At 33.9% G+C, this 13,015-nt stretch overlaps 1 protein-coding gene across 1 annotated transcript; it reads left to right on the top strand.

Annotated features, from left to right (window-relative positions):
* The first annotated feature begins 1,406 nt into the window (after nucleotides 1-1,406).
* LOC113516728 (putative Polycomb group protein ASXL3) lies at nucleotides 1,407-12,808 on the top strand. Its single transcript, XM_026901190.3, has 7 exons — nucleotides 1,407-3,701; nucleotides 4,407-4,475; nucleotides 4,637-4,710; nucleotides 4,793-5,220; nucleotides 7,248-7,509; nucleotides 7,712-7,822; nucleotides 9,889-12,808. The coding sequence occupies exons 1-7, from the start codon at nucleotides 1,643-1,645 to the stop codon at nucleotides 10,033-10,035; spliced, it is 3,150 nt and encodes a 1,049-aa protein (XP_026756991.2). The 5' UTR covers nucleotides 1,407-1,642; the 3' UTR covers nucleotides 10,036-12,808.
* The last annotated feature ends 207 nt before the right edge of the window (nucleotides 12,809-13,015 follow it).

Raw genomic sequence — 13,015 nt, 5'->3', positions numbered from 1 at the left:
TATTTTGCATAAAAAGAAAGGAGGCAACCATATGATTAAAAATTTTTATTTTATCATTCCTTCTATGTAATTCCTCGTTCTTAGGTGGTAATGAGACCCACAAATAGTCTTTTTATACCATAGACTTTTTTTAATGAATGATAATGGAACAGTAACCTCACCTGCGCTAACGGTATACGCTGGTAGGGCACTAGTGAGTGTGATTACAATACACTTGGATTTCAGCACGATGGTTTCCAGAGGGAACTGCGTGGAGGTTGACCTGATTAGATATATTGCTAGCCATAGGACCCTTAGTCTCCATTACTAACAATCCTAAACCAACCCCCCCCCCCTCCCTTCCTCCCCCCCCCCCCCCTCAACCACAACCGTAGTCTTAGTATAACGTACTATTCTAAAGTAGGCACCTCCCTACCTGGAATAAAATATTGGGGTCGGTGCTGAAGTGGCATTCTCTAAACCAATCTCTAAAATTAAAATTTTGATTTGATGTCACAGCGAAATGTTTATTGTGTGAACCAATACAAGTAATTTTTTAAAAGATTTAAGTAAACATTATTATAATTTTATAAGAATAGTATTATTCCGATATATATAACGATATATATAACCGATTCTCAGATGCCATTTCTTTAAACCTATTTCTTCATCCAATATTTTAATTTAATAATTTTGGGCATCTGAGAATCAACCTCAGTGTAAATTGATGATTCTTACTCAATCTATGGGGACGATGAGAAATAGTGATGGGCGATGACGATAGTCAATTTGAATTTATTCACTTTATGTTACCTAAAATAAAATCAAACGATAATAATCTTAGCATTGTTAAAACTAGTGAAAAGGATCCCAATTGACCATATAACTATGTAAGTTCATACTAGATGGAACTAATTTTGAATGGAGCACAAAATATTTTGATTCATACTTCTTTCATTTCCTTCACATTTATCAATTTATTCATACACTGGTTACGGATGCTTCTAATTTAGTCTTTCTTCAATATATAATTCTTTTGTCCTCTTCAAAACGCCAAACAAACGCAATTTTGTTAAATGGAAATTAAAAGCATATATTTTTAATAGTCATATCAAAGTTATTCTGTCATTCATACTTAATATTTATTATTAAAAGTTTATAATCTCCTAAATCAGCTAATTATTTTTAAATGTAATATTTTATTAATTGGTAATATTTTGCATGGTATATTTTAATTTTTTTTTGTAATAAATTATTATCATTATTTTTACAAAATGTTATTTTATATATCATGTTTATAAATTTTGAAATATTAGGCATAATGTATTTTACCACCTTTGTAAGCTAAAAATTTACGGAAGATTTACCAACGCAAAAAGTGACAGTCTTTAATATTGTGGTATTCCAACATATGATCAAAAGATATAAGTACATCACTAAGGGAATCCATTTTCTGCGTTGTTGTGACATTTTGATTTTTAGTCTTCGAGTAACTTTATTTTATTGTGTACAAATTATGCTATCCAGTTTTCAGCAATATAATTCAAGTAATGTCCAGTAAATTGTTTCTTCAATATTGAAACAACATTTAAGTTTTCGATGTGATAAAATACACAATGGGTTGAATTAGTGATTGCTATCGGCATACATTCATTTTCATTTCATGATTTTCCGTTTTCTGCACACAAAGTTAACAATGGAACTGGATGTATCGCCAGTAAACGTAATAGAAAGCAATATGGACTGCTCAGATAACTCGTCAGATAACAAATACATAACATGTAATAACAACGAGCAATCGTACTCCGTCATACGCATTCCAGAAGACGAAGGAAAGTCGAGCAAACATTCAAAAAAACAATCAAAAAGAAGAAAAAAAAGTTCGAGTCACTCAAGACCTTTACCAAGAATTATTGTGAAACCCTTACCGCCTCCTCCACCTCCAGAAAACAGAGAATGGACAGCGGCAACATCGTGTGTGGAATCATCTAGCAGTAGACCATCTACTATGCGAGAAGTACTAGCAAGTATTCCTGGGTTCTGCATGAAACCTAGAAAACGTAGTGGTAAAAAACTATCAACAGCAGCTCAATTACAACAAACTAGAGAAGGGTGCATTGACTTAGAAACACCAGATTCAATATTAGTAAATACAAATATTAGGGCATTACTTAATAAACATACATTTTCACTTCTTCCACCACTTTATCAATTTAAGTTGGGACAATTATTACCAAGTGTTGATAGGTTAAGTCCATCAGGAAGATTGAATTCATCTAGTCTCAATAATGAATTCTTTGCTAGAGCATGTCTAGAATGGCAAGACTGTCTCTCTGGTGGAGAATTTACACCAGAAAATCAACAAAAAATGAAGACTGAAGCTGAAAGAGAAAAAAGTAAAATTGACCCATGGAAATTAAAGCATTTTGAACCAATTTGGGGGGAGAAGTCACGTAAAGAAAAATCTGCAATAAATTTAAATTCAGAAAGACCATCTTTAAAAACTACAATAAAATTAAGGCCTACAGCATCTATAACAAGTAGTAGTACTGTTCCTAAAATTAAAAAGAACAAATCTTCAAGTAACAGTAAGAGAATGAGATCGGTTGGTGCTGTGACAAGATCTTCAGCGAAAGTAGATGATATTGTTGATGAGTCTGTTACAGTCAGTATGAAACCCTCTGTACCACTTCCAGACTTACTTCCTCTAAAAATTGTAAAGAATCACAATCAGGGCTATGTAGACTGTCAGGGAGATTTTAGTTTTTCAGACTCTTCATCAGTACAAAGACAGGATGATTCTGTGTCAACAACACCTGTAGATCCTCTTTTATTAGCCGATGGAGATTCTGAACGAAATGATGTAAAGCAGGAATTAGATATCACTGTGGTAACTATAGAAGAATCTAGCACTTCAAAAGACTGTGAAGAATATAAAACAATGGATTTGGAATGTAATTTTCCTGAAACATCTAAAAGGTTAAGTGATGATAATGAAGATTATATATCTTGTCCAAAAAGAATAAAATATGAGGATCATTTTGAATTGGATGATGTAGCCTTTGTACCACATTCTCATATAGAGGAAACACATAGATCAGATAGCAACAATTGTTCTGATACTGAAACAAATTATGCTAATGATAATTGTTCAAATGAGGAGCTTCACCTGTATCCTGCCCAAGATGGTGGAGACACAAATAGTGAAGATAGTAAAGCTACAGCTACATTTGAGTATGATGAAAGAAGTGTATCTTCAATATCAAGCTTAAAAATTGAAACAAATGCCAATAATATTGTTGTAAATGAATCAATTACAAATGCAAGTATAACTGTTTGTGAAGGTCCTCAAAGTGAAAATGAATACAATTCTGAATTACATGGTGAAATAAAATTGTCTTCCTCAAATGTGAATAATAAAGACAATAATACAGAACCATCTTCAGAAAACGATAATGTACTAAATGAAAAGCCACCGACAAGTGATAGTGATCATAAAACACAAGCACTTTCTTGTGAAACAATAGAAGTTATACAGGAAGTGGAGTGTCAGTCTTCTCAATCCTTAGAGCAATTAGAAATTAAAAATGATAATAGTCCTGAAAAATGTGTTGAAAAAGAGAGACCAGTAGACAACATAATACAAAACTATTATGATGAACATTTCAAAGATGCAGAGTCTTTTATATTAGAAACAGGTGGCCTTTCAATACTCACACCACGTAAGTTCATTTAAATATAACAACACAATAATTTAGGAAAATCACTGTAATCCTCTGAAACTCAGGATCTAGAGATGAGGGCACTAAATATAAGAAAACTATTAAAAATAAAATTATATATTGTGAGACTTATAATTATTTATTTATTATCAAATTATATCTCATGGATTTGTCAACAAAAATTAGTATAATAGATAGTATCATCATCATATCATCCATTAAATGTCCACTGCTGAACATAGACCCCAATTGGGAGTTTATATTATATAAATAATATCCTATTTTACTACATAGTATCTTATTATCTGATTTATCTTTGTAGTAAATTACATTTAAATTTATTATATTATAATGATTATGTACTAAACTGACATTTTAGAGGATTGCAGCCCTTTTAAATAAAACTTTTAGGTATGTCTAAACAACATACATCTATAATTATTATTAGGTGTACTTAAGGGGTAGGGGGCTAGATGGTCTGTGGCCACCCTGGAATGGTCTGGTGGTCATTCCAGGATCAATAGCAGAACTTACAGCTATGAATAAAGAGTAATAAATATCTATAAGTACATGTGCATCTGCCAATGATAAATACACAATATAATTTTAAATGTATTTCCAAAGAAAAAAAATTGGTTAGTTAATAATGTAATTAGCTAATATTAAAAATAATAAATTAAGAAATACTTAATTTTCTTATTTCAGAGGGTGAAGATGTGAAATATACACCACATCCAAATTTAATGGAATTGTCATCATATATGAGTGAAACAAGTGAGTAAATCATCTAAATTTAATACAGTGATGAGGAGTTAATGGTCCTTGATAAAAATTAAAGTTTATTTTGTGTTTTCAATTTTTGTTAGTTACACTCATCATAATGTAATTTTGTTTTTGTTTAATGTTTTATCAATTTGCTTTTAATTTTATTTCAGATGTAACAGCTGTTGTGACAATGCCTATGACACAAAACTCATCAATACCCATGATGGAGGTTACTAATACTTCGGTAAGTTATATTATATCCACTCTTCCATCAAATTATTATTAGTAACTTAATTATATTGCAATATATTCTATTTGATTTACAGATAGTTTCATACCCTGATGATAATATGCAGGACCCAGCCAAACCAAAAAACTCTGCTGTGTTATGGAAAAGTGACAGTGATTGGACAAACAATGAAAATGTTATGACACTGCATCCATTCTCCAATGTGAACACAGATAGTGCAAAATATGTAAGTGATGATTCTAAAATGAGCATGGATGATGTAAATGTTAATGATGAAAATTGCATGTATAAAGAGGATAGGGATGCCAACTTCAATATGGAATCGTCCAACTCATCTGAGAGTTGTCAGTCAATGAAGGAGACCAGTTTAAAGCAAGAGTTAGAGACTGTGCCCACCTTAGTATCCAGCACTACAGCCACACACCCGCCCGTTATCTCTACAACTATGACTCAAAGTATACGGCCTACAGGCAAAAAATCGAAGTCTGGAAAGGAATCTAACAGGTATTTATTTTTATAATTAAAATTGTTTTCAACAACAATTTTGCAAAGAAAGAGCTTTAATCATCAGAAAATTAATATGAGACTGACATGGGAATATTAATTATTCATTTATTGCAAAAATAATTGTTAAATTGGTTTAGAATTGAATTTGTGACTGGTAGTAACTGCATGAACTAGCCACATAAAAATACAGATAATACCTTTTGGAAGTGCTATTTTAAATGTTATTATAGTAGTAACTGGATAAATTTAATATACTTATATACGAGGTTTGTCCGGAAAGTACGTATAAAAGTTTTTTAAAAATTTTATTTTACAATTATTCAGGTAAATCAATTTTATCCCCTTCAAAGTACTCCCCCTGTGACATAATGCACTTGTGCCAACGCCGTTTCCACTGTGGGAAGGCTCCTTGAAAGTCCTCTGGTTGTAGGTTTCTCAGCTGCCCCGTCGTAGCTTTTTTTATCTCATTTATGTCCCCCAAATGCCGCCCCCGAAGTACCAATTTGGTTTTTGGGAACAAGAAGAAGTCACACGGGGCCAAATCCGGCGAATAGGGGGGTGTTCGGTCACCGTAATGGAATTTTTACTCAAAAACTCACGGACAACAAGAGAGGTGTGGGCAGGGGCATTGTCGTGGTGAAGAATCCAACGCCCCTCTCGCGCCAATTCTGGACGAACTCGTGCCACACGAGCTTTGAGGCGTCTGAGCACATCGACGTAGAATTTTCCATCAACTGTCTGGCCTGGAGGGACGAATTCTTGATGGACAATCCCCCGAACATCGAAAAAAACAATCAACATTGTCTTGACATTTGAGCGGGATTTTCTTGATTTTTTTGTTCGTGGTTCCCCGGATGTCTTATCGAATTAGATCGGCAAAAATTTCACGGCCATTCTTGCCGAGTTTCGAGAGAAACTTGATTACGACGCGCTGCTCTTCAACGGAAGCGGGCTCCATGCCGACGGGGTTTCGTTAAGAGGTAACTTCACAGATGGCGTGACAAGCCAGTTCGCACCGCACGGCGGTCAGACCAGAACTGAAGCATTGTTAGGGACATAAGGAAGGGGTCCTGCGCTTACCTGGCCTCCCCACTCCTCTTTCTCGCATTCCAGAACACTTTTATACGAACTTTCCGGACAGACCTCGTACGACATCATAAGGTTCAAGAAAAGAGCATATTCCTTTTTAAATGGCCGGCAGCACACCTGCAATGCCGTTGGTGTTGTGGGTGATCATGGGCGGCTGTAGTCACTTACCATCAGGTGAGCCGCATGCTCGTTTGCCTTCTGTGCTGTAAAATTTGATCAGTCGGATATTGTAAGATATACAGTTCTAGTTAGTAAATATGCATTGCGAATTTTTTTTTAGTTTTATCCACAAAATTATGTAAGTCTTGTAGAATTGTCCCGATAAAACTTATACTGCCTTATTTATAAAAATACTACCTTCTACCCACGACTTTGTCTGCGTAATTGAAATATGTTGTCTGATCGGGATTAAATTAGCTTATATCCTTATATCCATCCCATTAAGTATGTATATACTAAAGTTCATAATGATTAGTTAAACCATTAAGGCGCTAAGAGGAAACAAACTCACTGTAACATTAATGTAATAGTAATGATAATCTATACGCAGATTAAAATCCGTGCGGTGAAACTTCGTAATTTTTATAATCATAGAAACAGCTATACATCTTTGTAATATGTTACATAATAAAACTATAAATACAAGGAGCTAATTATTTTATTTTTCAGAGGTAGAACAGTTATGCAACATATCAGATTTATATTTCATGATACTGTTCTTGTCTTTAGGTGATGATTATCACTTTCCATCAGGTGCAAGGCAGTCAGCTTGTTTATTATTCTAAGTTGCATAAAAAAAAACATATATTAGACAATAAATTCTAATTATATTATTAGTTTATTGACATTTATATGGAACTGAACAATGGAATATAAAATTGTTATATTTATCGATTCTGTCTTTTTGTTTATTGACCACAAGTTTCCAATTGTAGGAGTCGAAGTTCGAATAAGGTGCCACCCGGAGCAGTAAACCTGGAGCGTAGCTACCAGATATGCCAAGCTGTCATCCAAAACAGTCCGAACCGTGACGCGCTACGAGGCCAGCTGCGGCCGCCGCCGGCGCTGCTGTCGCGGCCGCCGCGACCGACACGGGCGCCGCAGCCGCCACCGCCGCATCCACCGCCGCCCGCGCCGCCCGCGCCCCCTCCCGTGCTCGTCAGACAGCTGCCCGTTTCTGTTATGTCCCATAATGAAGTAAGTTACGTTCAAAAATTTCAAGTCTAGTATTGCAAATGTTCATGAGCAACGTTGACCTCTTTCCATCGGGTGGACCAAAAAAATCCTAAAATTCTTCTATGTCGTTATTTATAATTTTGAAACCAGATTTTTTGTTATTCTATTGTTAGTGATTAGAGCCTAGTTCGCTTTTGTAAAGTAAGCTTATCATTTTTTACAGATAAATGAAAATAGGTCTAACAACGTCGGGCAGTACATTCTTGTTCAAAGAACACCCAATGTCGCGCCACGGGCGTCAAGTGCTCCACCTTCGAATCAAAATTCCAATGTTGTAAGTACCTACCTAATAATTAATAAAATACAAATATTGTAGAATCATACTAAATCATTATCATTTAAGAATATTATGGTTAAACATATGGGATGGTTGGCCAGATTAAGACAATATCTTCTTTATGTTAGCACATTTGCTACTCTCCGAATGGGAAATTTTCCGAAGAGTCATAGATATTTAAAACAATTTACATGAGGAATATTTAAGTTCCTATATGTACAGTCTGTCAAGTAAGAGTGTAGTTGGCTTAATTTGTAAAAAAGTTAATTTAATAAAAATAGAAAATATATTATTGTTCTTGATCTAAGCGAAGATGCAATATTATTAGTAACATGTCCAGTCACGATTGGCGTCGATAATTGCTTGGCATCTCCTAGGCATACTTTGAACCAAGTTTATGGCGTATTCATGGGGTAAAGACCTCCAAATGCGACTGATTTTTCGAGACAATTGTTTTAACCCTTAAAAGCCTGATTTTTTAAATCAAATTAAAAAATATATAAGTGCACCCTTTACTGTGTTTACTAATGGGGAAAAATAGTAAAAAAAAACATTTGGTAACATGTAAACAGCCAAATATTAAAATAAAATCGATTGTAGGCGCCCAATGCGATTTATAACCCCGGTATAAAATTTGAAACCTCAGGTGTTTAGGGTTACAGTATATGCTCTCCTTTCACGAACCCTCCGCTTGGTGTACGCCCAAACATTTTCAATTGGGTTGGCGTCGGGCGATTAAGACAGCCAATCCAATGGACAATGCCAGATCACTCCTTCCACTCAGTGCACAGTTTGGTACGGTGTTTTGGATCGTTGTCTTCTTGTAAGATCCACTCCTAATTTTTGTTAATGAACCAGCTTCTAGCAGCCGATAATAATGATTTATTATAAATTTCAATAATTTTTTAAGCAGATTGAAGGTAAACAAATTCAATGGCGCACAAAAAAATTCGTTTGATACGTTTACTCAAAAATGAGTTATCTAGTTATATAGTTACGCTCTTACTTGACAGACTATAGTAATTTATATCGAATTTATAGTAACGGATTAAACAAAAATATTGTAATAGTATTTTCATTATGAGTTTCGCGCATTTGACTTTGCTATGCATAAAAAAATTTGTCATCACGCGCAAGTACCTAATTCAATAGCGACACGGTTAGTTTCATAACAAAAAAGGAATCTTACCAACCTATAATGAAATCCTAATAGGTGTTTGCAATGAATTGCCGTAATAGAATTGTCCTGAATACGCTACTCCCTAATGTGATACAAGTCTCTAATTAATTACTGGGTACGAAACCATAATACCGTAGTCCTCGGGAATGGGAACTCGCCAAAGATATTATGAGCTTATGAAGCTGAGCTCATTCAGTTACTGAGCATTATGAGTGCACCTAATTTGATGTGTCGGGGGCAAAGGAATTGTTAGTAATGGAGTCTAACGGTCCTATTATTGCTAGCAATATACCATATCTGATCGAACTCCACGCGATTCCCCTGGAAATCATCATGATTAAATTCTTGTTGAATTTGTCAGGATGGTCTAACTGACCTGCTTTCATTCTTACCTATCATCCCTCACTGGTCTCTCACCAGCGTATACCGAAGCGCTGATGGAGTTATCAATTCAAAGGGAGACTTTGTACAAAAGTCAATTGCTTGGGTACCTCTGTCCCATTTGTGTTTCAACCGTAAAGCAGTTGTGTTTGCATGGCTGTGTTTCGGTTTGAAGGGTGGGATATGGCGTGAATTTACTGGGTACAGAGGAATAACACCTGAGTCCTCAGGAATGGCAACGCATGAGGGGGCGAAACAGTATACTCTGTTATGTTCATGGTACTGCTTATGTCTATAGGCGACGGTTACCACTTTCCATCAGGTGGGCCGTCAGCTTGTTTGCCATTCTAAGTTGTATAAAAAAAAATCCATTATCATCCATTTAATAAAAAGATTTAATGTGTCTGCACATGATTTTCCACTAAACTGGCCTGTATTTGGTTAAAATTATATTATAAAACCCACATTTTATATTATTAATATTATATTTCAATAATTTCAGAGTGTAGCAAGATGTCGAAGCGTTGGCGCTGACGATGCGTGCGTGTGTAACTTGCGCGCTATGATCCTGTGCAAAAAATGCGGTGCCTTCTGTCACGATGACTGTATTGGCTCAGCGGAGCTCTGTCTCACCTGCCTCATACGCTGACCCCGCCGTCGCGGGCCTACTGCTCCTGCTGACTGTGCTCTGCCCCGCCAAATCGCTTCCAACCGCCAGACACTTCAATTGACTTCATTTAAATACGTAGCTTGTTTTACAAAAAAATATAGTCACATAATTAATATATCTCTAATTTTAACTTCTAGAAGTCGATTATATATATATATATACTATGAGTGGTTGTTCAGCATATTGCTGATTATCTAGCAGCTTCTCTTACGTACAAATATCAAAGCTAATACATTTAAGAAGTTATTTAAATTTTTTTTTTCTTTTTTTAATGGCAGTTTATGTAATAAAAGTAAATAGTTGTTATTTTTTATAATAAAGGACACTGCCGACGGGTTGGGATGGTACTATAACGCCAGCGTTTACTCTCAGAGTGAATATTGCACACAGTATTGTGACGCCACTACCTTCATGTTCTATGAATTTTTAAGTTATCTCTCGTATAAGTAGTTTAGTGCATGTTATCTGCTGATGGCGTCATGTTGCCATCCCGACACGTTGCCTCTACCGAAGCCTTGATAAGAATGGTGTTTGTAACTATGATTTGAATATTTTCGCAAGGCAATACGGTTGTATGGTGGTTAGTTTCATAGCCATTTCATATTAAAAATGATTGACTGTAGAGAACAGTGGTTAGGAATGGTGGTGCTATAACTAACTGTGAATGACATGTGTCGTAATGTAATGTAAATTGGACTCTTTTTTCCGCACTAAGCCTCTCATTTGGGCCGTTGTACGTATCGAAATGTGTCGTTTGAAACATGCATTTTTATGCGCTTGACGTATTCACCAAATTTTCGGACAGTTCGTGCTTTACCACTCGATAATTAAGGCTATTTCCGACTTTAAGCCGGAAATTTTGTGTAATGTTTACTATAAACTATAATATATTTTGTATATATTAGTTATTTCGTCATAAGGTATTAAAGTGTGACATTTATTCACATCAAAGTTCTTTTGTTAACTTAAAATTATGATTAAGTTATATAATATACAACAATATGACATGGATTAAATTATAATCGTAAGTGTGAGCATTTTTTTTAATTTAGTTAAACATCAAGTTTCATAGCACAAGTATAAATAATAATATGGTTTTACTCGTATGACTATGATCTTATCAGCATTAACTGTATGAGATCTTAATTTAAATGTAACATGAAAGTGTGAAACTTACTAAAACTTGTTAACATTTATTTAAAATTAGAACATGTAGTTTTTTTTTTTTTTTTGTTAAGAGTATATGAAAATGTAGCAATTAAGCGATAGACATCATATTTGCCATTATATTTTTAACGATAAACTATCATCACATTTAGTTTTATGCAATTGTTATTATTATATTACTTACATGTTTTAGTAACTATAGAAGAGTTGATGACATTTATTATGAAATAATTAAAAAATGACAATCCAACCCACAAATGTTCAACAGCACGCCAGGGTGTAATTACAGGGCCCCTAGCTAGGTCGTGCACCTAATAACATTGTAGTTAACTCATTTTATTTTAAATAAATCTATATTTAAGGGAAACATGCCATTTTTTGTTATATTACTGATTGAGAATAAGAAATTAAAATTGCTCATAGAACACTGTAGATATCTGAGTAATATGTCCATGCACCAATTATTTTCCATTTATTTATGTTACAAGTAAGGATATATATGTACAGATATTTATTGACACGAGAAGGCTGAAGAATGCAACATCAGGTGGGACTGTAATTAGTAGTAACTCAGGATTCTTAATAAGTATATGGTATTGAGAGTCACTTGTTATACTTAAGTTTTTCATTATGATGTGTACACTAATATGACATTAAGTCATGCAATATATTTATAGTTGTCTATAATATTTTTGTAAGGACCTTTTACAAATTGAAGAATAGCTTTTGCTAATTTAAGACCCCCTTCTATAATATTGGAATTCAAATTTACTATATAATCTCTTTCTGATCTCTTGTTTTACATAAACCTCTAATGCGCATAAAATCCTTCTAGGTCATATTGAGTGTAGTATATGTATGTTATGATAATAACAATATTATGACGGAAATAACTGATTATCAAAAAATAACAGACTACTGTATTAGATGTGTAATAATAACGCTGTAACGGCTATGCCTAGTTCGTTTACATAGCAATGCCTTACGTGATTATTTACAGACGCTATTATAACAATTAAAAATAGAATAGATTATATAAAATAATAAACGTATTGCTCAGTCTGTTTGAATAACAAATATATACATCTATAGGTATAAAATAAGAATAAAATATAACATTATATACATGTTAAAAGTGTTACATTAATAGATTCTCATGGAGTAGCTAGTTTAAATGATGCAATATCTTTGGCTGAAATATGTTCTATATTTTGCATCCGACTCTAAGAGTAAATACTAGAATGATTTAGTGACACGGAAGGTATTTTTAATATCTTTTCCTATAGAAAACCTAGTATTAGATATATTCTGATACATACTGATATGCAATAATGAAAGTACTTTTAGTGAATGTTAAATACCTACCAACTTATTGTAATGTTGTTTAATGGAAATATAAAATGGAACCTACGTATTTACCAACGACTCGTATAGACTGCTCTTTATATCTTTAATGTAATTGATGGGAGATGTTACAAACATACAAGTTTAATAATTTCAACCTGTTCGCATATTTGTTATTTATTGGTAATTAGTTATTTTAGGCACGTGAACATTTTTCTCTAATAAAATTATGTTCTAATAATGACTTTTCTTTTGCTAAAATTGTACATGAAACATCTGATTACACCAGAGGGGGGTAAAAACTTGCGAAATAAAATAAATATCGAAACAAGGAGTGCCTAGGATGTAATTTAATTACTATTATAGTAATTAAGTTACATTTAATTATTAAATTACCAGACGGAGACTTTGTCTCAAAAGTCGTTTGTTTTGGGCACTTCTGTCCCAT

This window comes from Galleria mellonella, unplaced genomic scaffold, assembly GCF_026898425.1.
Source record: "Galleria mellonella isolate WM207_F2 unplaced genomic scaffold, CSIRO_AGI_GalMel_v1 utg83, whole genome shotgun sequence".
In the NCBI taxonomy this organism is placed as follows: domain Eukaryota; kingdom Metazoa; phylum Arthropoda; class Insecta; order Lepidoptera; family Pyralidae; genus Galleria; species Galleria mellonella.
The sequence above is the reverse complement of the archived record's forward strand: the minus strand, read 5'-3'. Positions and strand labels throughout refer to the sequence as shown.